The following is a 27,562-nucleotide window of genomic DNA, read 5'->3' on the forward strand; positions in this document are numbered from 1 at the left end:
GGATGGACAAGTGATCATTTCTTTCAAGTGTGAATCCCGGGGTGGGGCCTGAGTGCATGAGACCACACACTGGGATCCGAAGGGAATTCCTCCAGGGGGTGGGGTGCTGAGCTCCCCCCACCCCGCCACTGCCCCAGGCCAGCTCAGGCCAGGCCCCGGCAGGCAGTCAGGAAAGCGAGGACGAGGGAACAAGGGGCATGGACTGGCACTCCGAGGGAAGGCCTGGGTTCTGCACCTGCTGGACAGCTCTGCCGGCCCTGAGGAGATGGGGCGGGGGGCATGTCTCTGAGTCCCCGGCTGGAGGCACACGAGGCCTGAGTGGCTGGCCTGGAGGCCGTGGTGGGGGGACTATGGGGGGCAGGGTCACTTACTGTAGAGCCTGGGCTCCTTGGCGTGGGGCCCGGGCTTGGCGGAGGTGGGCGCCCCTGGGGCCGGGGCCCGGCGCCGGCTCTGCAGGGCCTGGTAGAGGCCCAGGGCGCGTCGCCTGGCCTTGCGCAGGATGTGGCAGATGTACTGGAAGATCTCCTCGTAACAGTCGCCGGGCTCCGCGTAGCTGGCCACCGTGCTGGAGGACAGGTAGCGCTGCCGCTGCTCCAGCATCAGCCGGTGCTCCCGCTGCTTGGTCTCCGAGAACTGGGTCGCTATGACAACGAGGCACAGGTTGATCATGAAGAAGGAGCCCACCTGTGACCAACGGGAGGAGAGGACAGGGACAGGAACAGAGGGGACGGATGGGTGGGGGGAGGCAGAGGTGGGGGAGAGGAAAATGAAGAGAAGGAGAAAGAGAAACGGGGGTGGGGGGGACAGAGGTGGAGCCAGAGTGACAGAGGCAGGGCGAGAAGCAGAGGGACACAGAGGCCGAAAGGAAGACAGGAGGTGGAGCAGGGACAGATCCGAGACACCAGACAGGGACGGGACAGAGCCAGGAGGCAGATGGAGATGGCCAGGAGTACAGAGAGACGACAGGAGAAACACCGAGAGGGAGTGACACAGGCTCAGAGGGTACAGGAGCGGAGGGCACGGGAGACACAGAGCGACGGGGCACGAGGAGGCAGGGAGAGAGAGGAGCAGAGGGTGGAGGGCCCAGAGAGACGGAGAGGCACGGGCACAGATAGGGACAGGAAAAGATTGCTGAGGCCTTGCTCCGACAGGAGGGCAGGGCCCCAGGACGGCGGTGACCTGGGCAGCTCCCCAGGCCCCACTGGGACCTGCTTCCAAGCCCGTTTCCCCAGGCCCTCAGCCCCGGGGGCCACGGTTGCCCTCCCACCTGGGACACCAGTGCTGAGGCCAGGGAGGGAGGCCGAGCCCCAATCAGGCAACCCAGGCCCTGAGTCCCACGCCAGCCCTGCCCTCACTCTGGCTTGACTTTGGCCTCAATTGGGCATCCAGACAAAAGAGAAGGTTCCTTCAGAAAGCATTTACTTGTATGGCTTTATCCGTGCTTGGATGGAGGAGGTGGGGAGAGGCCACCTCGTTAGCACTAGGAATCCTGCCACCTCATGACTCAGGGCCCAGGTCCAGTGCCCACCACAGGGAGCGGAGCCCTTCCTGCCCTGGTTTCCAGAGGGCAGGCCCCTCCCCTGGCCTTTGCTGAGCCTTTGAACGGGATCCACGGGCCCTGCCAGCAAGGGGAATGGCTTTTCATCCTCCTCCAGGCCACCCTCCTCCAGGCCCCAGCCCCAGCCACTGATTCAACCTTCCCTCCTGTCCCCCAGGCCACAGATAGGAAGCTGGGCTTCCCGGGTTATCAGGGGAGGCCTTCCTGGCTGGAAGACTCTGGAAAAATTCCCTGGTAAGATGTCCCTCATTGGCTCTCTTGGTCACGTCTTCCACAAGCATCTCCTGGGGCCCTGCTCCACACCAGGCCTGTGTCAGGGGTCACGAGGAAGGAGAGGGCACAGCCCCTTCCCTCGGGGAGCTCACACCTGTCAGGTTTCTACCCAGCCTGTCTCCACAGCTGCTGCCCTATGGCCCTGGCCCCCACCCCCATCCCTTCTGGACCTCCATTTTCCCATCTAGGAAGCTGAAGGCTCAGGAAAGACAAGCTTAAGACTTTTCCAAACAGGGGAGCACTGGGGACCTGAGTCTGAGGGCTGAGGACCTCTTGCCTCACTGGGGCTCCTCACCTGAGGAACAGAGTGGGCTGGTGGCCCTGTGGGGCCAGGGTTGTGAGGGCAGAATGACAGCACGGTCGCTCAGGCTCTGCTCTCAGGGCCCTTCCCAGCTCCTGGAGAACTCAGCATCCTTAGCCCCCTGCCAGGGCCCCTCTCTTGTGACAGGGCCACCTGGGACCCAATAACAGCAGTGGTAATAGGAGCAGGGCTCACTTACTGAGCGCTTCCTGTGTGCCGGGCCGCAGGCTCTGTCTCCTCCAATCTTCCTGAGAGCCCATAAGCCTGAGGTGCCATCCCTGTCCCCCACTTACTGCGGGCCGGGGGAGCTAAGGGGCCTAACTTGGGTCACGCTGGGAGTCGCCAACCCCACGTTCCCACCCCTAACTGCATCCGGAGGGGCAGACCACATTCTCCAGCTCCTCTCTGAAATTCGAGGCTCCTCTAGCAACCCCAGTGGTTTGAGGTCCCCCCCCCCCGGGTTCCTGTCCATTTCAAGGTCTCTGCACGCAGCCCCCTGCCCAGAATGTTCTCCCCTCCGGCCGCCTGTCCTGAGCCGTTAAGGCTCCATCCTGGTATCGCCTCCTCGGGGAAGCTTCCCACTCCCCCCTCCCTCCTCCAAGCTAGATTAGAGAAATCCTTTGTCCTCCCTCAGCCTCTCAGGCTTCCTTCTGTCATGGCTCCTAACAACCTGTCTGGTCACTGTCAGCTGTAGCCCATCTCCGCCCCCACCCCCAGCCCCTGCCCCCAGACTGAGCTCCTCAAGAGCAGAGCCAGGCCCACCTCACTGCTCAGTTCCCAGTGCTTAGCTCAGGGCTCCAAGCAGCGCAGGCTTCCCTGGCTGTGCTGGGGCAATGGACAGACCAGTGGGTGAACGGCAATGCTGAATGAAGCCCGGACCCCACTCCTTTTATCTGGCTGTCTCCTTAGGGGTCCAAAGCCCCAGCCTCCCCAGGAAGGCATCAGAGCAAAGCCAACAGCAGGTATGTCTCAGGTCACTTGCCAGCTTGTCCTGAACCCCCAGGTCAAGGTCCCACCAGCTCAGAAAGGGGTGCTGCCCCAGAGAGCCAAGCGTGCCCTCTCCCACCACCAGGACGCCAGAAAACCCAGCCTCACAACAGCAGGAAGCCAGCAATGACTCTCCCAGGAGTGAATCACCTTGACATTTGGGGGACTGTGCTGGGGCTGAAGCTGCAGGCAGGCGGGCATGACAAGGTGGATGAGCTCGCTTTGGACAGACTGCGGGGGGGGGCGGAGGCAGGAGGGGCTGCCAGCGGGGGAGGGCCCTGCTCTGTCCACCGCCAAGCGACCCCCATAAGGCAGAGAGGTAGGAAACCCTCCGAGAATTTCCGGACGCCCCTTGAGGAAGCGGCCCCCCCATCTCCTCTTCCCACCCCAGGAAAAAGAGGAGTCCGCTGGAGCCCTAGAGAAGCTCCCATCCAGGGGCCGCACCTGGCTAAGGTCAGGAGAAGAATGCATTCCCAGCGACCACGAGGCAGAGAAACACGAGCAGGAGCAACTAGATGGACTTAACTGCCCAGAAATGAGGAATGAAAGCAACAGAAAGTGACGGATGCTTCCCGCCGCCGCCCTGACGAGTCCCTTCATCACCCGTGCTCGGAGGCATTGAAAAATTGCCCCTCCTGGGGAGCCCGGCAGGATCGGTGAGCGGAGCACGAGACTCTTGATCTCCGGGTTGTGAGTTTGAGCCCCACGCTGGGGGTAGAGATTACTTAACAATAAAATGAAAAAAAAAAAAAAAATAACCCTCCTGCTCCCTCCCACTCAGCTCTCCTGGCTCTGTGCAGCTCCCTGGGGACCCCCCAACCCCATCCCTGGTGCATGGGTCCCGGAGCGTGCCCAGAGAGCCCCAGCCCCCTGACACTTACTATGATAAGCAGGATAAAGTAGATGAAGTTGTAGAAGGAGTGAGCGTCCATCACGTAGTACATGATCTCCACCCAGCCTTCCAGAGTGATCACCTGCAGCCAGAGCGGGGAGCGGGCCTGAGACGGGGGGCGGCGCCCCAGGCCAACGCCCTACTATGTGCCGGGCTGCCTGGTCCACATCCCCTCTTGGACTCTGCACAAGGCTCCGTGGGCCAGCCGGCCTTACCCCGGTACACACGTGAGGAGACGGAAGTTCAGAGAGGTTAGAGTCTCTGCCCACTGTCACACAGCCAGGAAGGCGGGCAGCCAGGCTTAAGCCTGGTGCCTCTTGCTCCAGAGCCCACCCCTCTCCAGTCTCCCACACCAAGGCAGGAGGGCTGGAAGCAGGGGGCCCTGGGCAGCCCACTCACCCCCTCGGGGCCAAGGGTCTCCAAACACAGCCGCCGGGCTGTGTTCACATCACATCACACCCTGCAGCTCTGAAGTCTGTGATCTCACTGCTCCTCAGAGCAAAGCCACAGAGCAGCACAGCGCACAGAGCTGCCACCATGGGGAAGGCCCTCCCGTCTCCTCGGGGCTTCTCAGCCACCACCCTCTGCTCCAGCCCTGTTCTTCCTTCTGAGGGCAGAGGAAGGTGACCTTGACCAAGCACTCACTCCACGCTGGGCTGACTGCTCTGCTCACATCACCTGGCTTCTTCTCAGAGCAGTCATTACTCCGACATTAGAGGTGAAAAACTGAGGCACAGAGACATCAAGCAGTGCATCCAAGGTCCCACAGCCCTATTTCCCTCCACATAGCCCATCCCTGTCCTCTGCAGCACACGGGGGCCACGCAGGGCAGTAAAGCCCTATACACGCAGTAACGGTAACGCTGCTCTGTGAGCGTACGTCTCCACGTGCACGGAGTAAAATGTATTTCTTACTGACTGATCAAAAGAACCGTCCAAGAGACCCTGCCCAAATAGACAAACAGCTCTCGGTGCTCTCTGCACACCCCAGGGCTTCCCTGCACCCAGGCTTTTGCTGGAGCAGTACCTCCACCAGGAATGTCTTTGCCCCCAGGTCCTGAGCATGGGCCTTGCCCGGTCAGCCCCTCGAACAAGGCGTGAGTCGGGCCTCTCCCTTCTAGAAACAGACCTCCCCACTGGGATCCATCTGCCCCCAGGCCACCTGGGATTCCACAAAGAGCACAGGCTTTGGGGTCATTCAGACCGGGATTAAAAATCCCGATTCTCCATTAAATAGCATGGGATCTTCAAACAGCTTGCTTCCTTTCTTTCGAACCTCAGTTGCTCTGTCTGTAATCGGGGCATGATAACGCCCAGTGTGCCAGCAAGCTGGGCAGATTTCAGTGAAACCCCTAGCACAAAACCCTCCATGCCAGAAGCTGTTTGCTCCACCCCTCACCGCACCGGACTCGGGTCTCCCAGGCCGCGGCACAGGGGCTGGGGCCAGGCCTGCGGGGCCTCACCTGGAAGATGACGATCCAGGCGTAGCCGATGTTGTCAAAGTTGATGGCACCCTTGTGGGGGTTGGCGCTGCCCGTGCGGCACACATTGTAGTAGCGGTTCCAATTGACGCAGAGCCCGCTGGCGTTGAGGTCCTGGCGCCCTGCCCCGAAGTCGTAGACATCATCCTTGGACAGGCAGCACTCACGGCCCTGCTCCTTGAGTGGGGGGATCTCGTGGCAGCCCATGATGCCGTTGTCCCCCGAAAGGGAGCAGATGAAAGGCATCTCGTCGTCCTCCTCTGGCTGGTAGTAGGGGGGCAGGGCCACATCCCCTCGTCTGCCCACAGGGGACAGTGGGAAAAAGGGGAGAAGGGGGACGGGTCACCACCAGGCAGAGCAGAAAGGGCAGAGGCGACGTAGCATGGCAGAACTGTCCCAACAGGTCCTGTCATTGCCTTCAGGCCTTTGCCATGTTGTTCCCCAACCTAGGACACCCTTCCCCAGGGTCGAAAAATCTCCCACTGACCCAGTGTGCTCAGTTCCAGGGTGCCCCCCCAACCCCGGCCACACTGGGGAGCCTTCCCTAAGGGCTAGTCCTTGGTCCCCTGTCGCGGGACTGTGTCCTGCACACACCCCCATATTGCTCCTGGGGCATACGCACCCAGCTTCTCTGGGAGGCTGCAGTTCTGTTAGGGCAAGGACGGAGTCTCAGGCTCCCCAGTCCCCACACACCGTTGGTCAGGCCAGAGTACGTGTTTAATCCACAAATGCTGACTTTTACCGATCCAACAGATGAGAAGCTGACCCTCTGCCTGGCCCACCCGTTCCCATCTGTGTGACCTTGGACTGTTAACTTCCTCTCTTGGACTGTCAATTTCCTCCTCTGTGAGACAGAGTTGACAATCACTGCCCTACCCATCCTGTGGGGTTAAACAATGATTCATTGCAATCCAATCAAAATCCCAACGTATTTTTGTCTGGCCCGATGGTTCTAGGATTTATCTGGATGGGAGAAGAGTCAAGACAATTTTTTAAAAGGAGAAAGAGGAGTGGAGTCCAACCCGACAAGAGAGCAAAATACAACTACAATTATTACTAAAGTGTGGTACTGCAACAGGAACAGAAAGATTCGTGGAGCACCACAGAGCACAGGGACAAACCCACACATAAAACAGAATAGTCTATTACAGAAACACCTTTTCAGATCCATGGGGAATAGAAGAACTAAACAATAAATGGTGTTGAGATAATTGCTATCTGTTTGGAAAATAATAAAGCCACATCCCTACCTCACACTATATATAAAAATAAACTTCTTGAAGGCTTTGTATTAAAAGAAAAAAAGAATGTAAGTTATCTCATTAATTATGTATATTGATTGCACATTGAAAATAATAATCTTTTGGGGTGCCTGGGTGGTGCAGTCAGTTAAACGTCTGACTCTTGGTTTTGGCTCAGGTAGTGATCTCAGGGTCCTGGGACCAAACCCCATGTCAGACTCTGCGCTGAGCGCGGAGTCTGCTTGAGATTCTCTCTCCTTCTCCCTCTGCCCCTCCTGCTGTGCTCTCTCTGTCTAAAATAAATATATCTTAAAAAAAAAAGAAAGAAAATAATAATCTTTGGGTTACATTAGGTTAAGTAAAATATATTATATAATTTAAAATAATAAACTTCTGGTGGATTAAAAATCATAAATGAAACAAACATAACCACAAAAATATTACAAGAGAACAGGGAACATTTTTGTTAACTCAAGATATATAAGGCCTTCTGGATAAAATACACAAAATCCAAATGCTACAAAGGAAAAGGTCAAGATTGACTATATATAAATGTAAATTTTCTTCCTTTCTTTTTCTTTTTTTTATTTTTAGAGAAGGAGAGGAGGTGGGGGTGGGGAGGTGGGCGGGGAGCAGAAGGAGAGGGAGAGAGAGAATCTTAAGCAGGCTCCATGCCCCCGCATGCAGCCTGATGTGGGGCTTGAGCTCACGACCCTGAGATCATAACCTGAGCCAAAATCAAGTGTTGGACCCTTAAGTGACTAAGCCACCCAGGCAGTCCCAAATGTAAAATTTCTATGAGACAAAAGAGAGCATACTAAGTAAAAAGATAAGCAAAAAACTGGGATAAAGCAGAGGTCGGCAAGGTTTTTGTGCAAAGGGCCAGATAGAAAATATTTTTTGCAGGGGCACCTGGGTGGCTCAGTTGTTAGGCATCCGCCTTAGGCTCCGGTCATGATGGGATCGAGCCCCACATCAGGCTCCCTGCTCGGCGGGAAGCCTGCTTCTCCCTCTCCCACTCCCCCCGCTTGTGTTCCCTCTCTCGCTACCTCTCTCTCTGTCAAATAAATAAATAAAATCTTAAAAAAAAAAAGTACTTGTCAAAATAAAGGATTAAAAAAGAAAGAAAGAAAATATTTTTTGCAGACCATATAGTCTCTGTGCCAATTACTCAACTGCATCATTGTAATGTGAAATAGTCATAGGAAATAGTTAAACAAGTGTCATGGCTGTGTTCCAATAAAACTTTATTTACAAAAACAAGTTAGCGACTGCCATTCCTCTGGGATGAATCTTGGGAACATATAACACAAATAAAAGAGGGGCGCCTGGCTGGCTCAGTCGAAAGAGCACGCGATTCTTGATGCCAGGGTTGTGAGTTCAAGCTCCACATTGGGTACAGAAATTACTAAAAAAAATAAATAAGTAAACTTAAAAAAAAAACACAAATAAAAGATAACTACAGCATATTAAAATCTCCTGTAACTCAGTAAGAAAAAGAAAAATAACCACTAGGGAAAAAAGGACATAAAAATGCAAAGAAAAAAAAATTCACAAATGAAATAAAAATGGCCAATGTACTTGAAAAAAGGGGGGGCCAATATACCAATATATAAGAAGAGATGATCACTTGACTAATGACAGGAAAATGCAAACAAAAACAACATCGAGATCATTCTACACACATACAAACAGAAATGTTTCCGGGCTGATAGTACTGAGTGCAGAAAAGAGCGAGTGCAAACAGACGTGCACACACGCTGGTGGTGGAATACAACCTTTTTAGAAGACAACTTGGCAACATCCACCAACAATTAACATGTACGCATCCACCCCGAATACAAATGGCCACCTGCCGGTCACAAAGACACCACGGCAACTCCACAGAGAAAGGATGGACTTCTCAATCAACGTGCTGGGACAGTCGGGCATCCTTATAGAAAGGGACTCTGGAGCCCAACCGTGTACCATACTAAAAATTATTTGAGATGGAATACAGACCTAAATGTGAAAGATAAAATGGGAAAGTTTCTAAGAGAAAACGTTGGAGAATATTTTCATCACCTTGGGTTAAGAAAGGATTAAACTGGACACGAAAAGCAATATTAAAACAGTGATTGATAATCTGGACTTCATCACAACTAAGAGCTTCTGTTCATGCAACAGCACCATGAAGAGAGTGAAAATGGAACAGGCTGGAATAAAATATCTGATATATATATATATATATATATATGCCACCAAAGGACACAAATCCAGAATACAAAGAACCAACCACTACAAACTTATAATGAAAGGACAACGCAAGCTAAAAATGGCCAAAGACCGTAGCAGACCCTGCATAAGAAGATGCATGAATGGCCCGTGTGCCCGCAAAAAGGGCTCATCCTCACTAGACATCTGGGCAGTACAAATTAAAACCACGATAAGATACCACTGCCCTCTCACTGGAATAGTTAAAATTAAAAGGACTGACAATCCCAAATGTTGCTAAGGATGCCGGGCCCCTGAACTCTCAGATTTTGCAAGCAGACATTTAGTGCAGCCAGTCTGGAAACCCGCTTGACAAAAATCTGCTCAAGCTAAACGTACGTGCACCCTTGGTGATTCCACTCCTGGGTATTTACCCAAAGAAAGGACAGCTCTATCCACCAAAGATATGTACAAGAATGTGCATGAGTCACAAGAGCCAAAAAACCCAGAAACAGCCCAAATCAACAGTGGACTGAAAAAAATAAGTACTTGTATATTTGCTCAATATCTACCCACAGCAATGAAAACCAAAAAAACGACTGCCGCCCGCAAGCCCGTGGGTGAATCTCAAAGACGTTACGCTGAGCCAAAGAAGCAGACACAAAGGTGTTAAAGACGCCACTGAAAGAAACCTCAGAAACAGGCAACACAAATCTATGGTGAGAGAGGTCAGAATAGTGGCTACTTTGGGGTGACAGGGACGGGAAGCGGCCAGGGGCAGGAGGGGGCCCCCCGGGTGGCCTTACGTTGGCGCAGACCCACGGAACACTTCACTAAGCTGTACGCTTAATAGCTGTGCCCACTACCGCATGCAATTTGTATCTTCACCAAAGAAGTATAAAAATAGACATACACTTTGACTAGCAATTACGAGCCTAGCCACTGATCACGTGTGCATATAAGGGTCACACGTGTGCGTGATGCGCTCTTTTACGCAAGAGCCAAACCTTGGAAACCATGCAAGGTCCATCAACAGGGGCTGGCGAGACGAACTGTTGTTTATCCATGGAGTAAGAAACACTGGTGTGAAAACACCCTCAAGCCTCACTGTCAGAGCAATTCGCATTTTGAAAACCTGTCTGGGATGTGAACGGTCATGTGCATGCATGTTAATGCTTCGACAGAATCTGGAAGAAGGGACCAGCTGCTTTGCAGAGGACACCAGTCCTGGGCTCACATTCTGGATCCTGCCACTTCCTAGCTGGGCGATACTGTCCTGATTGGGAGCTCAAGAACCCCCAAAACGACCACCTGGGGTCTCCCCAGGAGCTTCTGCGCCTGGAGGGATGCTTGGAGCAGGCTCACCAGGGGCAGTCACAGCGGGCTCTGCAGGCGGGGGAACCTGAGTTCAAATTCTAGCCGATACTCCGCTCTTAACCTCGGTCGCCTGGCCTCCACATGGGGTCAAATTTAAGCATTACCTCAACCACACCTGTTACGCTGGGCACTTCATCACTGTTAACCAAGTAAGTAAACCAGTCTGGAGACGCTCAACAACCAAGTAGAATAAACTCACAAGGGAGGTAATTTCAGACAGAGATGGTGCCAAGAGGAAATCAAGCAGGATAAGGCAATGGAGTGTCTGGGAGCGGGGGGCAGTGGGGGGGGGGGGGAAGGCCTCCAGCAGGGTGGTGACACTGGGGCTGCAGTGGGACAATGAGAACGGGGGTGGCCACGGAATGCCCAAGGGAAAGATCCACGTGGGACAGAGGGGTCTGGACGTGTCCTGAACCCCAAAAGCTGAGAGCTCACACCTGCACATCTCCATCTTTGACGCCGAGACCAGGAGAAGCAGGTGCCCCTCTCTCCTGCTGCCTCAGAGCCCACCTCTTCCAAGTGATCGACACAAGTGTAGACCCCCCACGCCTCCCACAGGGCCTTTCCCACAAGGGTGCCCCTTCTCTGGTCTACCCAGGTACCCCACCGGTCCCCACAGCAATGGGCAGGAGAGCCAGGCCCCTCCCCAGTGCTCACCCCGGCTCTCGGGTTTAGTTTCACCTCCGTAACTGACAGGCTGCGAGGGAGAAAGCTCAGCCCACGCCATGGGGCAGTGCCCCCATGCCTCCGGCAGACGTCCTCGGTCCACGAGAACCACTCGCAGAGGCATCTGTGCCCCGTTCCCCAAGGACAGCAACTCCGTCTTCTGCTGGGGCCTCAGCGCTGAGCACGGGCTTGGCAAGAGCAGCCACTTGAGTGCTTTTGCCGAGTGAGAGGCTGAATGAGCACACTCCCCTATTTCTGTCTCCCCGGGCCCGGTGCCGGGCGGGAACGCGCTAACGCACGGTAAATTGGTAGCCCGCTCCTGTCCAAACGCATCTGTGTAGGTGTGTACACTCCAAGATGCGGCTCTCCCCTCCCCGGGAGATTCTGGAGATGCCAAATCTCTCAGACAGCTCAACCCAACTCCTCCAAGCGCCAAAGCTTGGCTTCTGTTTAGACGGCTTCGACAGTCGCTGCCCTGAGGGTAGCCTGCCCACATGGGGGGCGGGGGCTACACTCACATGGTGAAGTTCTCCTCCAGGAAGCAGCGGTTTCGCAGCAGGCCCGCCCAGAGCTGTACGCCGATGATGCCGAAGATGAAGAAGACAAAGAAGCAGAGCAGGAGGACGTTCCCCAGCATGGGCAGCGTGTCCAGCAGCAGGTTTACCAGGATCCGCATACCTGTGAGCGGGGGAGGGTGGAGAGACCGTCAGACTTGGGAGCAGAGGGCCCAAGGGCAGAGGGGGAGCGCAGGCTCAGAGAAACAGGGAGGGGGCACTGGGACGAGAGGTGGGGACACACGGGCAGGGGCTCCCAACTGTTCCCAGCCTGCTCAGTGGCCATTAGACAGACACTCTCCTTGGTGTCTGCCCTTCCACGCAGAGGCCACAGAAATGGCTCTGGACCCCACCACACTTCCGCCAGATTCTGGATGAATAAGCAGCTATTTATTTATGGAGCTCCACTGATGTGCCAAACTCTCTTCTTGGGAATGGACAAATGTAATCTCCCTCAGTCTTCAGGACAGCTCTGTGAGGCTGGTGATATTACCCCTATTCTATAGAAGAAGAACTGGAGGCTTATAGAACTGAAGCTACTTGCCCAGAGTCGCACAGCTGGGAAGCAGCAGGGTCTGGATTTAAACCAGGTGTCCTGACACCACACCTGGCATTCCCTCCGCAACCCTCAGTTACCTGGCAGCCTGAGACCGAGGCTGGCTCATCTCACTCTGCCCATAACCCACCCAGATGAGCACAGTAGGTGCCTAATGAATGCTTCCCAAATGTTCTTCATCGCTGGGGCAGCCACTGGTTCCCCGAACATGCCAGGATACAGTCATACCAGCCAACCAGAACGACTCTGCTGCCCCACCCCACCCATGATAGAACCAGGCAGAGCTCCTGGACAACCTACAGAGAGCCAGCCCGCGGTGGACTCAGATCTGGCCTGATAGCAGAAGACGCCGTTCCTTCCTGAGGAACAGCTGCAAAGAATCAGCCAAGCCAGAGGCAAGAAAAGGAGAAAAGGGGTAATGGGAATGGAGACAGGAGTCCCTTGGGGGGGGGGAGGTCAGGGTGACTGAGGGGGGCTTCAGGCAGGTATGGGAGGGGAGCAGAATATATCAGTTATACCCTGGAGGGGCCTGACATCCTGAAACCCGGCAGGTAGGAATAGAAGGCCTGTGGAAAGCATGCAGTCTCTGATTTTTAGACAGATCCAGGTTCAAATCCTACCCTATTGGCCATGAGACCTTGAGCCAGTCCCTTCCCCTCTTGGTAGACAAGGCCTCTCAGCAAAGGGGTCCAAGAAGACAGCAGCCACCCTGAGAAAGTCCCCCAGCTCCAGGCCTACACCCAAATCTCAGCAAACCCCGGTGTTCCCACCCCACAGCTTGCAGCCCCACCCCCACACACTTAGCACCCCTCACATCTACCTCCCCATCCTGCCCTTCTGCCCCTCCTGCCCTGGGCTGATCCACACCACCATCCACACCCTCCATGCCCTCTCCCTTTCCACAGGCTCAGTCCCACCCCCAGCCCCCACCTGTGAAACGGACCTGCTCTCTCAAGTCTGGGTGATGTCATCCATCATCATGACCTCATTAGCTGTTTGTATGCCACCCACTCCCCCTTGGCTCCACAGAGGAAGATCCAGCCACCCCAGTAACTGGAGAATCCACAGGAGTACAAACCCCAGGCAGATGGGTCACCTCTGTGGTTTGGCCCGGCCTCCTTTCCCGGTCCTATGAACACAGCCCCGTGGGGCACCTGGGTGGCTCAGTCAGTTAAGCATTTGCCTTCGGCTCAGGTCATGATCTCAGGGTCCTGGGACTGAGCCCTGCATTGGGTTCCCTGCTCAGTGGGGAGTCTGCTTCTCCCTCTCCCTCTTCACCTCCCCCTGCTTGGTACACCCTTTCTCTATCTTGCTCTCTCAAATGAATACATAAATCTTCAAAACAAAACAAAACAGCCCCACTCCCCCACTCCAGTCCCTGTGGTTTGGCTGGGCTGCCATGGAGATCACATGACCTGAGCCTGGCTAATGAGCACATTCTGTTCCCCTAGCCCCAGGGGTTGGTCCAGAATGGGCATGTGACCCCAGCCGGGACCAATAAGGGTCCGCCCTGAGTCTTGTGCTGGAACTACATGGGGAGGGAAACGCTCACTTTCTGCAGAGCTTGCAAACCAGGAAGAGTTACGCCTGGACCTGCTGGGACCGCTGCTGGGACCATCCTGCCTTAGCAGGGCAGCACCTGCCTATGACTGAAGCCAGCCCAGGGAAAACAGAGCCCAGGACAGAACAGGGGCGATTCCTGAGCCCAAGACAGAAAACAGAGGAAAACAGAACCCAGGACAGAAAGGTCTGGAAGGACTGCAGGAGGTCCATAAACCTTATGAAATTGCTATAAAATGTACAAGTACGACATCATGAATTTTTCTTGGGAGAAGGTCCACACAAATGTCTGTGGCCCCAAAGTGGGTCAGGAGCTGGTATATCACTCTTGAATGCCTACCTTCTGAGATCCTGTGAGGTCTGACTCTTCCTACCTCTCCAGCTTAATCTCTCTCTCTCTCTCTCTCTCTCTTTCACCTATGCCTATTTCTCTCTCAATACCAAATTATTCGAAGTTCCCTAAATATACCATGGGATTTCACACCTCCGTGCTTTTACTCATGCTGTTCTTTCTGGAACACCTTTCCATGTCTCTTATGCCTGGCAAATCCCTATTCACCCACCACAGCCCAGTTGAAGCTCTACTTTCTCTCTGTAAAGCTTTCCCCTACCCCTTCTCACTGCATCCCAGGTGGAATTCATCCCTCTCTCTTCTGCTTTGGGCAATCTCAGCACCTCTGACCTAACCTAGGCTGCCTTGTACAGTTGTATAAGTTGCATACTGCACAACCTTGGAGGCCCCATTCACTAGGTAATCTTCTAGCCCTAGTGTATAATTATGTTTACCCTCCTGCCACTTCCACTGGGCTGTAAGCTCCTGGGAGCAGGGCCTGTGTCTGGTCAGCATTCTCAGAACCCAGCGGGTCCTAGCCCAGAACAAAGGCTCAGCCAATATTTGCTGAATGATGTGATAAGTCATGAGGAAAGAATGGAAGACTGGAGAGGGGAGGATGAAAAGATGGTGACAAGGAGAACAGGCGCCCTCTCCGGATTTTTATTTATTCCAGGGATGATGCTAAGGTGGTTGTTAACGAGGGTAATTATTTGGGATTTACATCACGAGCTCTGTGTGGCGTGATTTCCAATCAATAATTAATGCCTACCCCATCCTCCCTCCCCACAAAACTAGGTCAGCCTCCTCCTAGGAAAGGGCGTGGGGCTCCCTTGCAGGCTGTGGCTTCCAGTTGAGAGGAGGCCAGGGCTAGTGAGGGCTCAATACCCCACCCCCACCCCCAACAGGGTAGGCAAGGGTATGCAGGGGAGGGAAGCAAGGAAACAGACCAAGCACCCTTGCAATCCATCCAAACCCACCCAAATGTGACCTTAGCCAGTTGCAGGCCTTCCTGGTGCCCCATCGTTCATTCGCCCAAAGAACACTTCCCAATGCCGTGCCCAGCACGGTGCTGGGCTCGGGGGAATCCAAACATGAACACTCCCGCATCTCAGCCCCTCAGAGCTTGCAGTCTAGCAGCGGGGGGACGGGGGAACCACATTGTTGGGAAACACAACCAAGCCTGGGAAGTGGTGGCAGCTCTGGGCACCTTCCTGGAGGGACTGGAGCTGGGCCCTGCAGGATGACAGGAGCTTGTGACAAAGGCACAAGGGTATGTGACCATTCAGAGAGTGCATCGCGGCCATGCTTGGGGGTGACTGCAAAGCGGAGTCTAAGGAGTGCGGGGCTCTGTGCTAGGTGGCCGGTCAGGGAGGCCCATGGGCAGATTCTGAGCAGGCGAGCCCTTGGACGGGGCACTAGAGGACGGGGACAGAGGCAGGATGCAAGCACTGGCGGCCAGCAGCCACGTGAGAAGAGGCTGGGTCAGAAAGGCCACGAGGAAGCCGGTGGCTCTGCACAGTCCCAGCCTGGCTGCTCCCCGGCTGCTCCCCTGGGCCGGCCTTTGTTGCTCAATTAATTACATTTCCCTTGTTCTCCAGGATATTGAAATTCTGAAAGGCTCCTCAAAACCTGCCAGGCTTGCTTCCCTGAATGGCAGCCCATCCCCCCTCCCCTCTTCCCTCTGCCGAGCCAGGCCCCAGCTCACTCCAAGCCCTCCCTTGGGCCCAGGGAGTCCCAGGGCCACTGAGCCAAGGCATAATTAGCTAATTAGGGACTCAGAACGAATCCATCGTTTCCGTGCCAGGGAAAAGGGGCCACAGGATTAGGGAGTCAGGGAGGACCCCACGAGACCCCGGCTAATCCTCCTTTTACACCCGCAGTCAAGTAATTAGCTAAGGCAAGTGGGACAGTTCCTCTCTGCCCTCAGTTCCCCTGGCACTGGGCACAGGAGATGGAGGCAGAGAGGAGAGGGAGAACAAGAAATGGAGAGAAAGAGAGACCAAAAGCGACGGAGACAGAGACGTCTGCCTCAGACCATCCTTCCTACTCATGTCCCTCTACACCTATCCCCAGCCCAGCCCTCCTCCTCCAGGCAGTCTTCTCTGATTTCCACCCCCAGTTAGTCATGAAGCCTTCCTGCCTCCAGTTCCCCCAGGCTCTCACTCGCCATCTCTCGGGATGAGCTTATCTGGTTCTGCCTGCTTAGTGTGACTTTTTGGACCTTCAGCCTGGGGTAGAGTCCAGGAACAGGCTCCAGGCAACTGCATGAGTATGGCTGAAGGCTCTGATCCCCCAGCCAAGAAAGGAAAGAGGACCCCAGAGTCCCCAGGAAACCCAGTGCAGTCTCTACTCTGGTGAGTCCCCAGAGCACCAACCCAGGACAGGATATGTGGGTGTCAGTCCTGGCTGGGCAGCCTTGAGACAGAGCTTGCCCTCTCTGGACCCCAGTGGCCTCACCTACAGAAGATAATCCAGCCAGCCTCTCAAGAAAAGCACAGGCTCAGGATACCTCAGAGGAGAAGCCCCCAAAGGCAGAAACTGCCGGCAGTCCATCCACCCCCACAGGGAAAGTACCCGCCAGCCCCTACTCACAGGCCCCAGCCTCTCCCCCCAGCCACGCCTCCCTCTGTCCACCAGGCCACACCTACACCTGCTGCTCCAGCCAGACTGGCCGATGCCCCAGCGTCCCTACTCCGCACCTTTGCACACACTGTGCCCCCACCTACATGGCCCTACCCCACGTCCACCACGAGGGTTCCTGTTACTACTGGGCAATAGTGTCGGGTCCACTCCCCAGGGCCGCAGGGCCCCAGGCTGGTGTGACACAGCCAGGCCGATCCCCCGCCAGCCCCTGGGAAGCCCTCACACACACTCACAAGGCCATCCCTCCTCCTTTCTTAGACCTCAGCTGAGTGGTCATCTCTTCTGGTCCCCAGGCTGGGCTGATACCCCTGCAATGAACACCACGGCCCCCGCCCTCCCTCTGTCACAGCACTTCTGATGCTCCTGGCCTTCCCCAGTTCATGGCTCTACCCACGCCCCCCAAAATGGACAGTGTCCTGAGCACGAGTCCCCTAAGGGGTGTTCTGCATCCTCTAATCCAGCCCAGGGCCTGGCACAGAGTGGTACCCCGCAAGGACGGCCATAAAGGAGTGATGGGTAGGCAGAAGGAGCCATTCAGCTAATATTTAGTGAGGACCTACTACATGCCAGGCACTGTTCTAGGCTCTAGATATGCATCAGTTAAAACAAACAAATGGATAAACAGACCAAGTCCCCTGCCCCCTAGAGGTGGACATGCTAGATGGGGGAGGGGGAGACAGAAAACCACAAACATAATAAGTCCATTTCCTCATTTGTTGGGTGGTAAGTGTTATGGAAACAGCAGGCGGAGGAGGAGAAAGGGATGGGGAGCACCAAGCTGGGCCAGGGATAGGGTCAGTATAAACCAGAGGCCAGGAGAGGCCTGGCTGGCGAGAGGATACAGGACACAGGCTCCCAGGAGCTGAGGGAGTCTGCAGCACGGGCACCTGGGGCACAGCTCTCCAGGCACTGGTGGAGCAGCCAGGCCAGGACCCAGGGGTGGGGAGGAGGCGGGCATGGTCAGGGAACAGCCAGGAGGCCAGTGTGCCTGAAGGGAAGTGAGCAAGAGGGGCGTGGAGCAGGGCTGCCCCGCAGGGGCGAGAACTCTAGCCTCTGCTCCCCCAAGGGTCACGGGCAGAAGGGAGACACGGTCTGAGGAGGGTTTGAAAGGGCCCCCCGGCTGTGAGGGCAGCATGGACTCTGGGGGGCCGGGGTGGAAGTTGGAGACCTAGAAGCGGACAGCCTGTAGGATGGTGTACGATCGCCCGTGTGTGAGCCCTGGCACACGCACACACATCTCGGTGCAGGGGGCCCGGCCTGCGGGCTCCAAGGCCAGGGGATGTGACAGTGGCCATATGGTGGCTGCCTCCTGAGGACAGCCCTTCCCCTGAGACAGAAATGGGGAGCGCTGAGGGGGGCCCTTAGGAGACGTGGCTCTGCTCGTGCCGTCCCCATGTCCTCCCTACCAGACGCCGCTTCCTGTGTGAGTGTCACGGGGACTGTGCCTCCCGTCCATCTTTCCTCCCCAGCCATGGCTCACCTGCCATGACGATAATCCGCATCTGGTTGGGTCCAGATGACAGTGACAGTGGAGGCTGGGGATACGGCTAAACGCTGGAGCTTTCGGACGGTCAAGCGATTGATGGGATGTGGGGGTGGAGGAAGAGAGGAGTCGGGGGATCTCCAAGGTCTGGGGCCTGCGGCCAGAGCCATGGAGCCGCCGTCACGGGGACACGGGACTCCGTTCGGACACGGGGTGTTTGGAGTGCCTGGTGGACATCTATGTGAAGGCATTTCATAAGCTCGTGGGGTCTGGGGTTAGGGGAGAGGAGTATGGCCTAGGACTATCGGGTGGGCGGCCTCGGGGTACACTCTCTAGGGGGCACTTAGAGTTGGGAGCTGGCAGGAGACAGATGGCAGGTGGGCAAACTGATGGAGCTGCTCAAGCTTTTCACCCCTTTACACCGGGAACCCCTCGACCAGACCCCCTGCTCTAAGGGAAGCTGGGCAGCAGCCGGGCAGGAGGCCCTTGGTGGCAGTGGGGGAGCTGGAGGGAGAGGGACAGGGCGGCGCTTCCTGACGGGCATCTCCCCTGGGTCCAGGGTGCTGTCTGCAGACAGGAGCTGTCAGCCCAGATTAGCGCAGCCGCTCTGCCAGGCCGGCTCAAGCAGAAAGAGCCGGACCCGCGCCAGCCTCTGCCAGGGGCACAGCCCGCAGCCAGGAGAAAGGGTGCCGGGCTGAGGGCAAAAGGGGCCGAGGCTGCGGCTGGCCCAGGGGCTCCCCCCCTCTTTGGTCTGGCTAGGTCAGCGGAGGGTGCTGAGCGACCGGGAGAGGCCGTCTGCTGTGCCTGCCACCGCCACCGCCAACTAATCAGGGGCACAGTGGGCGCTGAGGAGGCCGGGCCAGGCAGCATACGGCCGTGCTGCTGAGGACACAGCTGCTGGCCGCAGCCCAGCGGGGAAGGAGCCTAGGGGCCGATGAGGGGCCCTCAGTGCCCACTCCTGAGCTGCAAACAAATGCCACCCCGACACCCTCCATCCCAGGACAGTGCTCACGCCTAGGGGGTGGTCCTAGCCCCTGTCGCATGGTAGGTCCCCAAACCCACTATGGCCCAAAGAACTCCCACTTATTCTTCAAATGTCCTGTCCCCATCTCCTCTGTAAAACCTCCTCAAAATACATGTTAGTGACCCTTTCCCCCAACCCCCTGCTGCCTCCATCAGAGCACCTGTCCCACTGGCCCACAGATCCGGGCTTGAATATCTGCCTGCAGAGAAGGGGCTGCGTCTAAACCTCCATGGCCCCTTAGTAGGTGCTACTTTGGATGAATGAATGAGTGAGTGAGTGAATGAATGAATGAATGAATACATAGTAGCCCACTCCCTTGACCTGGTATCCTCCCCAGGAATTGCTCCCTCCTGATTTGTAGAGTAGACCTCGAGCTTGATGTTGGGGGAGAGAAAGAAGAGCTTTCACCCTGCTCCCACCCCCAAGCATTTCTCCTTCCACACACTTGGCTTCTCTTCTTGTTCTCAAGTCAGGTTCTCGCTAGATGTTCGGGCCAGATGTTTTCCCACCTATCTCCATCTCTTCTGAGACAGCAGCAGCCCCGGGGAAATCGGGCCCCTCCACCCGTCTTCCCTTCTCTGTCCCCTGCCACACTCCTCCCCTCCCTACCTTCCCCATGGGGGCTGCCAGTACTTTCTCTGGGAGGCCCTGTGGGTGCCAAGGACAGACAGCCCTGAAGTCCAAGGTATGGCCTGGGGTGGGAGCCTCCTTCAGCTATCCCCAAGGCCCAAGTAAACACACACTCTCGGTGAAACTGCTGAGATTTTCATGCAAACTCTGTTTCCAAGTGAGTCTCCCAGCTTCCTTTCCAACAGATGTCTCGCAAGGCAGGGTCCAAGAAGGAATCCTGGGGCCTTCTTCGTCTATCCTCAGCATTGCGGGCCTAACCACGACCCAGCTGGGCATGAGCCTGGGCAGAAAGGGCCACAGCAGGCCTGGGGTAAGGGGCAAGGTGCCAGCCATGAGTCCAGGGCCCCTTAGCCTGACAGGCAATCGAAGACGTGCCTGCAAGACCAGATCATTCAAAGACTTCTCATTCTGAAACCAGGGCTCTGAGGATCCCTGAAACCAAGAGTCTAGGATTCTGAGGCTTGATGAGTCTAAGATTCTCCGTCAGCAAGGCTAATTCCAAGATCCCAAGGGTATAAGAATCCCACACAATCAATGTTTGGTACGGGCACCTCCCAGAAGCAGATGTTGTGTGGACATCTTGCGGCCCCACGGTCTAGCAAAGGAGGGCTGGGACCCCATTTCAGGGATGGGGAAACTGAGGTCTGAGAGGTGGAGCCACTGGCCAAGATCCCAGGCGCAAACCCCGGTCTCACTACTCTGGATGCTGCCATCTGTAGCCCCAACACCGGGAACCTCCCTCCGTGAGAGAAGCAGGGAGGGGGCTGGGCACCTGTTCAATGCCTGGTGCGGAGACAAACTTACACGGAGGTGCTATGTGCCATCCTCACTGTGCAGACAGAGGACCGAAGCAAGAGAGGAACTTTCCCAGGATCCCAAAGCTAAGTAACGTAGGACCAAGCTTTGAATCCTGGCAGCAACACTCTTTACTAACCACGGTGCCTCCCTGCCTCCTGCTGGACTTGTCCCTGTGAGGTCCCACAGCACCCGCACCCCAGGAGCTCTGTGCTCTGCCAATGAAAGGTGTTCGGGAAGGGTCCTGAGGACATCACTTCTGCTTTGACCGTGGATGTGGGCAGGGACTTCCCTGATGCCCTGCAGACGGGGTGGCTGACTGGGGCACCTACAAGTTCCGGGGAGAGGGAGGGGGTGGTGGAAAGGAGCAAAAAGGCCTGGGGGATCATGTGAGCACAGGTTCAAATCCTACCTCTGCCCCCAGCCAGCTGCGTGGCCTGGGCAGTTTATTCAACCTCCCTGTGCCTCAATTACCCCATCTGTAAAGTGGGCATCGTAACGGTACCACCATCCTAGGGCTGTTAGGAAACAAAACGAAGTAGCCACGGAAAGCCCTTGGTGGATTTCAGCCATTTATCATTCTTGGTCAATCCCTAGAGGATGTGGAAAGTTCACCTCCCACCTGCCCCTGTCTGCAGCCCCCTGCCCAGCCGACATGTCCTAGACAGCCCTTCTTCTCCACCTTTGCACCTGCAGGTCCATCTGCCAAAAACCCCCTCCCCAGCTCTCTGTGCACTTGGTGATTGTCTCCCCAAATCAGCCTCTGCAAAGATGCCCTAATGCCCCTGCCCTCTGTCCTCAGTGTTCCAGCACCATCTTCCCAATAGTAACGCCTACTGACCACTTACTGCACACCGAGCTCTGTGCTAAACTCTTTCCGCACATTATAGTATTTCATTCTTACAAAACTGTATAGAAATCAGTATTATTAACCCTATCTTATTGTTGGGGAAATGGGGGCCGGGAGAGGAGCATGGATGCCCAAGGTCCCACGACGGGCAAGTAGAGGCCTGAGACTCGAACCTGGGCCTGTCGGTGTAGAGCAAAGCTTCAGTTCCTGGTCCCACAGCTGGGACCTGACAGTGGCTTCCTCCCTGTCCATGGGCCCTGCCCTGGGAGCGTGTCCCCACCTCTCTGCATCGCCCCCACCCCGGGCGCAGCCCAAAGGCCCCTGCACAGCCGTGGGTGATTGCTGAACCCGGGACCGTGAGCTGGACAGGGCTCTGTGGACGGGCAGTGGCCCAGGCCAGGCTCAGCATCCCCAGCAGCTGCCCCCGTGCTCCCCAGGCCTCCCTCCCACCCCTCTCCACAGCCTGGGCTGAGGTGCATGGTGGTCAGTCAGGTACAGATGTGGGCCCGCAGCTCAGACCCAGCTCGCTCAGAGCCTAGCAGTAACTGCCCTAGTTTCTTACTGGAGAAAAAAAGGCACTTTTTATACTTAAATGGTGTGGCCAAGGGGCTTTGGGAGGCACTGCAACCGACTTACCGGGGGCGCAGGCCTGGAGTTGCCTGGTGCCAGGACGGGGCTCTTTTAGAAATAATCAGCCCCATCTTGCCAAGCAAGGCCCAGAAACGGACAGTGACTTATGAAGGCCGCAGCAAGGAGCCAGAACCCAGCCTCCTGGCTCACAGTCTGGTGCTTCCTCTCTTCCTCCCTCCCTCCCTCCCCAACCTTCTCCTCCACGCTGTGCTACCCTTTATCCATCAAAGGCAGAGTGGCCAGGACAGAGACCTGCATGGTAGGGTGGATGGACATATTTTATTAGGTTTGTAAACAGCACCGTGACTCCCAGGTGCCCCATCCATCCTGGACAAAGTTGAGAACAACACATCGAATCCAGTCCTCCTCTTGCTTTGTGCAAGTAGAGAAACAGGTCCAGAGACACCGAGGGACTTCCCAGATCACACAGCAGGCTCCTGGCAGAGCCAACAACCAGAACTTGCATTCCCTGACAACCCAACTACGTCTTCCTGGCAGATCGTGCTGAGGCTTTGCAGCCATTGCTATACTTTTTCAATTGCAAGGAGCTACCCATTCTCCGTGGTTTTGCAATTAATAACCCATCATTTCACTATTCCCGGCTCTCTAGCCTGCCATCTAGTGGCACCATTGAAAGCTACAGGCTATTGTTGAAAAGAGCCAGTCCCCAGGGCAGGGAAACATTTAGAAAGAAAGGAGGCAACCAACCAAATCTCTCTAGGAGGCACTTCTAAGAACTCATGCCCCCTCTCCATGCCACCATTCCGTGGTGACTCTGGGCAGAGGACGTGGGACCTGGGACCAAAGCTGCCCCTCCCATAAAGAAGGGGATGGACCAAACCACCTGCTCTAGCAGCCGGAGGCTCCTGTTAAATTCCTCATCCATACGAATTGATCTGAAGGTCTCTTTCCAAGGGAAGCACAGGGTGGCTTCTAAGATGGGGGAGGGGACGCACTGGGTATATTTTGGCTCCCAGAGGGTCTGTGCTCCCAACGCTCCCCCAGGCCAGGCTCTGAGACCGTGAGATTCTTTCTGTCAGCTGAGAGGTGCAGTCAGCTCAAGCAGGAAACTATTCCCCAACTCCGGCCTCCTGGGCCTCCCAGTCACGCCTATTAGCAGGCGGGAGGCCCCTGAGGAAGGACCCGAACCCCTCTCTGGGCTCTGCGGGCCAAGCAGCCTCCAAAATTGGAGCCTTCGGGAGCGCAGGGCCCTTCGCGGCCCTTCTCCAGAGAACCAGGGAGGCTGGTGCTGGGACCGGGAAGTGACCTCCACAGGCAGGAGCTGCCTAATGAGCTCCTCACTCAGGGCTGTGGAAGAGGGAGGAGGGGGGCCAGGGAGAGACACGGGTGCCACACACCCCACACGCACACGCATGTACACACACGTGGTCTCCTGTGGTCACAGAGACCCTCATACCCCCATGCACACACACATGGATGTACAGAACCCCCCCATAGAGAGAGACCCACACCCTGCCCCCCCCACCTTCTCTTCTCAAATGTCCCATCACATCACTGTTCCTGAGACCTGGAGATTCAGAATGCAGGATGGTGGACAAACGCTTGTGTATGCCCCCCGCACTGCATACATGTCTCTGGGAAGGGGTCCCAGCCTGTGGGCTCTGTGCCCTGGGGCGCGACAGTGGACACAGGGTGGCTGCCTCCTGAGAGCTGGCCCTGCTTCCCCTGGGACAGCAATGGGGAGGGCTGGGGGGAGCGATGGGCAAGAGAAATGTGGCCCCTCCCATGCCCTCCCTCTGAGGTTGCTCAGGCTTCCCCCATAACTCCCCAAGGTGAGGCCTGGGCCTTCCAGGCATGTGCTCTCTCAGTCCTGCCCCGTCTGGTCCCAGCCATCACTCACGCACAGTCCTGGAGCCGTTCTAGGGCCAACTTGCCCCCACCCATGCTGCTCACTCCTGCTAGGCATTTCCAAAGCTCTTCCTGGCCTAGTTAATCCCCGGGTTGCCCTGGGTCTCAGTTCGGACACTGTCGCAGACCACCAGCCCCTGCCCTCTCCACACTGTGCCCGCATGGTCCACAATGCCTGGGCACCTCTCTGTCTGAGCACTGATGGCACCGTGGCCCTGGCACAGGACTGCTGCTCAATACATTTGCCCAGTATGTCCACGTAACATATTTTCTGAGCGACTTCCATGTACCAGGCATAGTTGTGGGCGGAAGGAAGTCCATCTCGTGGCCAGTTCCCCAGTAAAGGGTGGTGAGGCATCAGGGAGGGAACACACACTGTGGCAGGTGTACTGGTTAGACACCTGGGCTCCAAGCTGCCTGCTATGTGACCCTGGACTGCTCACGGCCCTCTCTGGGCCTCATTTTCTTCATTTGTCCAATGGGCTAAAGACAGTTTTGAACTAGCTTATCTTTAAGGAGCCTTGTGGGATTGGTGGGGGTGGGAAGGACAGAGAGAAGCTGGTACCTCCCTGCCCTGCCCCCAAGGGAGTCTCCCCAGGGCAGTGGGAGGGGACCAAGGGGGTAGCGCTGAGCTGCTCCTTCCCCACACCCCCCACAGCTTTGTTCCTCATCACCCACCCCTACCCCACCCATGCCTCCCCACACTTCCCTCAGGACCTTCAAGGTAGCGCTCAGGGTTCCTATCATGTCAACATTCATATGTGGGGAGGTGACCCTGTATGTGCGGCCTTGAGACCCCAGCGCCCCCAGGACCCCCTCCGTACCTTGCCCGGACCTGCCCAGAATGAAGCTACCGTCTGACCACCCATCTTGCTCCACAAATCCCCTGGAGCATGGTCTCCACTGCCCTACTAGGCCTGCCCAGAGTCAGGCCAGCCCCACAGGCACTCACCGTGCACGGGCTGTGGAGAGGTTGGCTGGGTGGGCCAGTTGACAAATCTCCAAGGCCCCAGGGCTGCGAATTGGGGGAATGAGGACCACTCTTACTGTGGAGGAGGAAGAGGTGCCAGGGGACCTCCCCTCTTCTGCAGACAGAGAAACTGAGGCTCGGGCAAGGAAGGGAAGCAGGGGTTCAGATAGAGCCAGGGAAAGAGATGGGCTCAGAGCACATGGAACTCTGCGCAGACCCCTATCCCGCCACTGAATTGCTGTGTGACATCATGCAGGCCGCTTCACCTCTCTGAGCCTCACCCAGGTTGTCGAGAGGATTAAGTCAGCCATCAGTACGTCAAATGCTACACAGGAGGTGGGCGGGTACTCATAAAATTTCCTGTCCTGGGGCGCCTGGGTGGCACAGCGGTTAAGCGTCTGCCTTCGGCTCAGGGCGTGATCTCGGCGTTATGGGATCGAGCCCCACATCAGGCTCCTCCGCTATGAGCCTGCTTCTTCCTCTCCCACTCCCCCTGCTTGTGTTCCCTCTCTCACTGGCTGTCTCTATCTCTGTCAAATAAATAAATAAAATCTTAAAAAAAAAAAAAATTTCCTGTCCTTCCCTAACAGGGCTGAAGTCCCATGCAGGCCGGGCACTCCCTCCTCCTCCTCCCCCATCCCCCATCCCATTCCTAACTCAGGGCAGTAGAAAGAACACTGCTTGGGAAGTCAGGAGGCCTCTAGAGCAAGTTACTTTGTGTCTCTAAGTCTCGGTCTTTTCACCTCAGTTTTCCATGAGAACAGCCCACCGCCCTCACGGAGGGATTATAAGGCTCACGAGAAACCATGGAGATGGAAAAGCTCTGGAAACTAAGAATCTGGGCAGACGTCAGGGCTTGTTGTTATAACATACCCTGTCAACACCGGGGGGTGGGCAGACAGATGGATGGGTGGGTCCTGACGTGGTCGGGTGATGGAGCTTGGGTTCTAAGTCAGCACAAGTGAGGAGTCCCCTCCCCAGTGAAAGGTGGCATGATGCTCTCTCTCAAACCAAGCAGCTTCTTTTCACACGCGTGTCCCCCTTAACCACCGCCCCCCACAAGGAGCCTTGTCCCTGGAAAGCCAGTCTCCCCAGGATGCTGCCATTCAAGTTCTCTCGGGGCTCAGAGGTGCCAGGACCGCCCTCCAGCGCATTCAGGCCCAAACACGGGCCCGTGAGCCTGGTGGGAGCAGGACCACATCTGTGCAGTCACTGAAGGACCCCATGCCCAGCACAGACACTGGGAGATGCTGGTCAGTCTTGTCTTCGTGCAGGAATGGCGGGGGGGAGGGGCAAGGGTCAGGGAGCCAACTCACTGGGCACACGGTTGATGGCTTTGAGGGGCCTCAGGACGCGCACGGTGCGGATGGCCGACAGGTTGATGTTCTGAAGGTCCAGAGAGTACTCGACCATCCTGCAGAGAAAGGGGGGAGAGTGAGGGACACAGCAGGAGGGACACTCAGGGCCCATCTGTGCCCACAGCTGCCTCGAGGGGAGAGGCATCCAGGGTCAGAATCCCTGCTATGGCCCACTCAGCTGTGTGGCCTGGGCTGTCACCTCTTCTGTAAGGGGACCTGGTGGCATCTGCCTCCTACCGCCCTGGGGATTCCAGTAAATGCAGTAGGGGCAGAGCAAACGGAGGAGCCCTGGGTCCCCACTGAGTGCCCAGCACGGTGCCAGATGACTCTTGCCCTTGCTTCCCAGCAGCCTCTGGACCAGGGAAGGCTAGCAGGGGAGAACCAAGGCGCGGGGAGACCCCTGGCTGAGCCCCGTGATGACCAGACGGCAAGATCATAGTCTTAGTGTCAAGTCCTGGCTGCCGGCAGAGGCCCAGAGCCGAGCCCGCAGTCCTTGTACCTCCCGGAGCCGCAGGCCCCCAGCAAGAGTGGCTTAGATGCTCAGAGTTGCAGATGAGAAGAGGAGCCAGAGAGAGGCGACATGTCCCAGGTTGCCCAGCCAGGCTCACACCACACCTGCCCCTCCCTGTCAGGCCTCTGAGCCCAACCACGGGCTCACCCAGTCCAGGTATCCCAGGCTGCACCTCCGGGGATGGGACAGACACACTGTACTTCGCTTGCAGGAAAAATCCACGCTCTCCTGGGCACGCTCCCTGCAAGGCACCCAGGCTCCAGCCTCATGGGCTCACTGCACCCCCCACGCCAGGCCTTTGCACCCACCATCCCTTCCGCCTGGGGTGCCGCCTCTCCCATCTCTGTGCATGAAACCCGACTCATGCTTCACAGATCCTGGCAGATGCCCCTAATGTCCTGGAACTTTTTCCACACCAGAGTCCGCGATGAGCCAAGCCAGTGTGGGTGCTACAGGCCCAAGAATGACTCAGAGCTGGCCCCAAGACTCAGGAGTACCCACTTGAGCCAGGGAAAGACCCAAAGGCAAAGACGACACCGGAGCCCTCACGGCTGCCAGAGTTCTCTCCTTCAGGGCCTCTCCCTCCACATGCAACCGGCCCTGAACCGCCTTGGAGGCACTTTTTCTCCTCCAGGAAGTCTTCCCAGATCTCCACTGGAGACAGATCTCTGGGGTCCCCTCTGGTTTCCTGGCTTCTACCAGATCCTACCTACTCAGTTGCTACCTGTCCCTGCTTTCCCCCTCTGAAAGACACACACACCCCCGGTGCCGCTCACCAGACCCTTCCTCCCCCTCCTCGCCCCCCCCATCCTCCCCGCCAGGGCCCC

General features: G+C 56.5%; 1 protein-coding gene across 1 annotated transcript in view; it reads right to left on the reverse strand.

Moving 5' to 3' along the window:
• Window positions 1–27,562, reverse strand: part of CACNA1I (calcium voltage-gated channel subunit alpha1 I) — a 101,037-nt gene that overhangs the window by 35,479 nt on the left and 37,996 nt on the right. The window contains exons 4-8 of the mRNA XM_026479264.2: window positions 26,183–26,280; window positions 11,487–11,646; window positions 5,474–5,789; window positions 4,001–4,093; window positions 372–684 (exon numbers count right to left, since the gene is read on the reverse strand). Coding sequence (XP_026335049.2) covers window positions 372–684; window positions 4,001–4,093; window positions 5,474–5,789; window positions 11,487–11,646; window positions 26,183–26,280 — 980 coding nt within the window. The remainder of the gene's footprint in view (window positions 1–371; window positions 685–4,000; window positions 4,094–5,473; window positions 5,790–11,486; window positions 11,647–26,182; window positions 26,281–27,562) is intronic.

This window comes from Ursus arctos, unplaced genomic scaffold (genome assembly GCF_023065955.2).
Source record: "Ursus arctos isolate Adak ecotype North America unplaced genomic scaffold, UrsArc2.0 scaffold_21, whole genome shotgun sequence".
In the NCBI taxonomy this organism is placed as follows: domain Eukaryota; kingdom Metazoa; phylum Chordata; class Mammalia; order Carnivora; family Ursidae; genus Ursus; species Ursus arctos.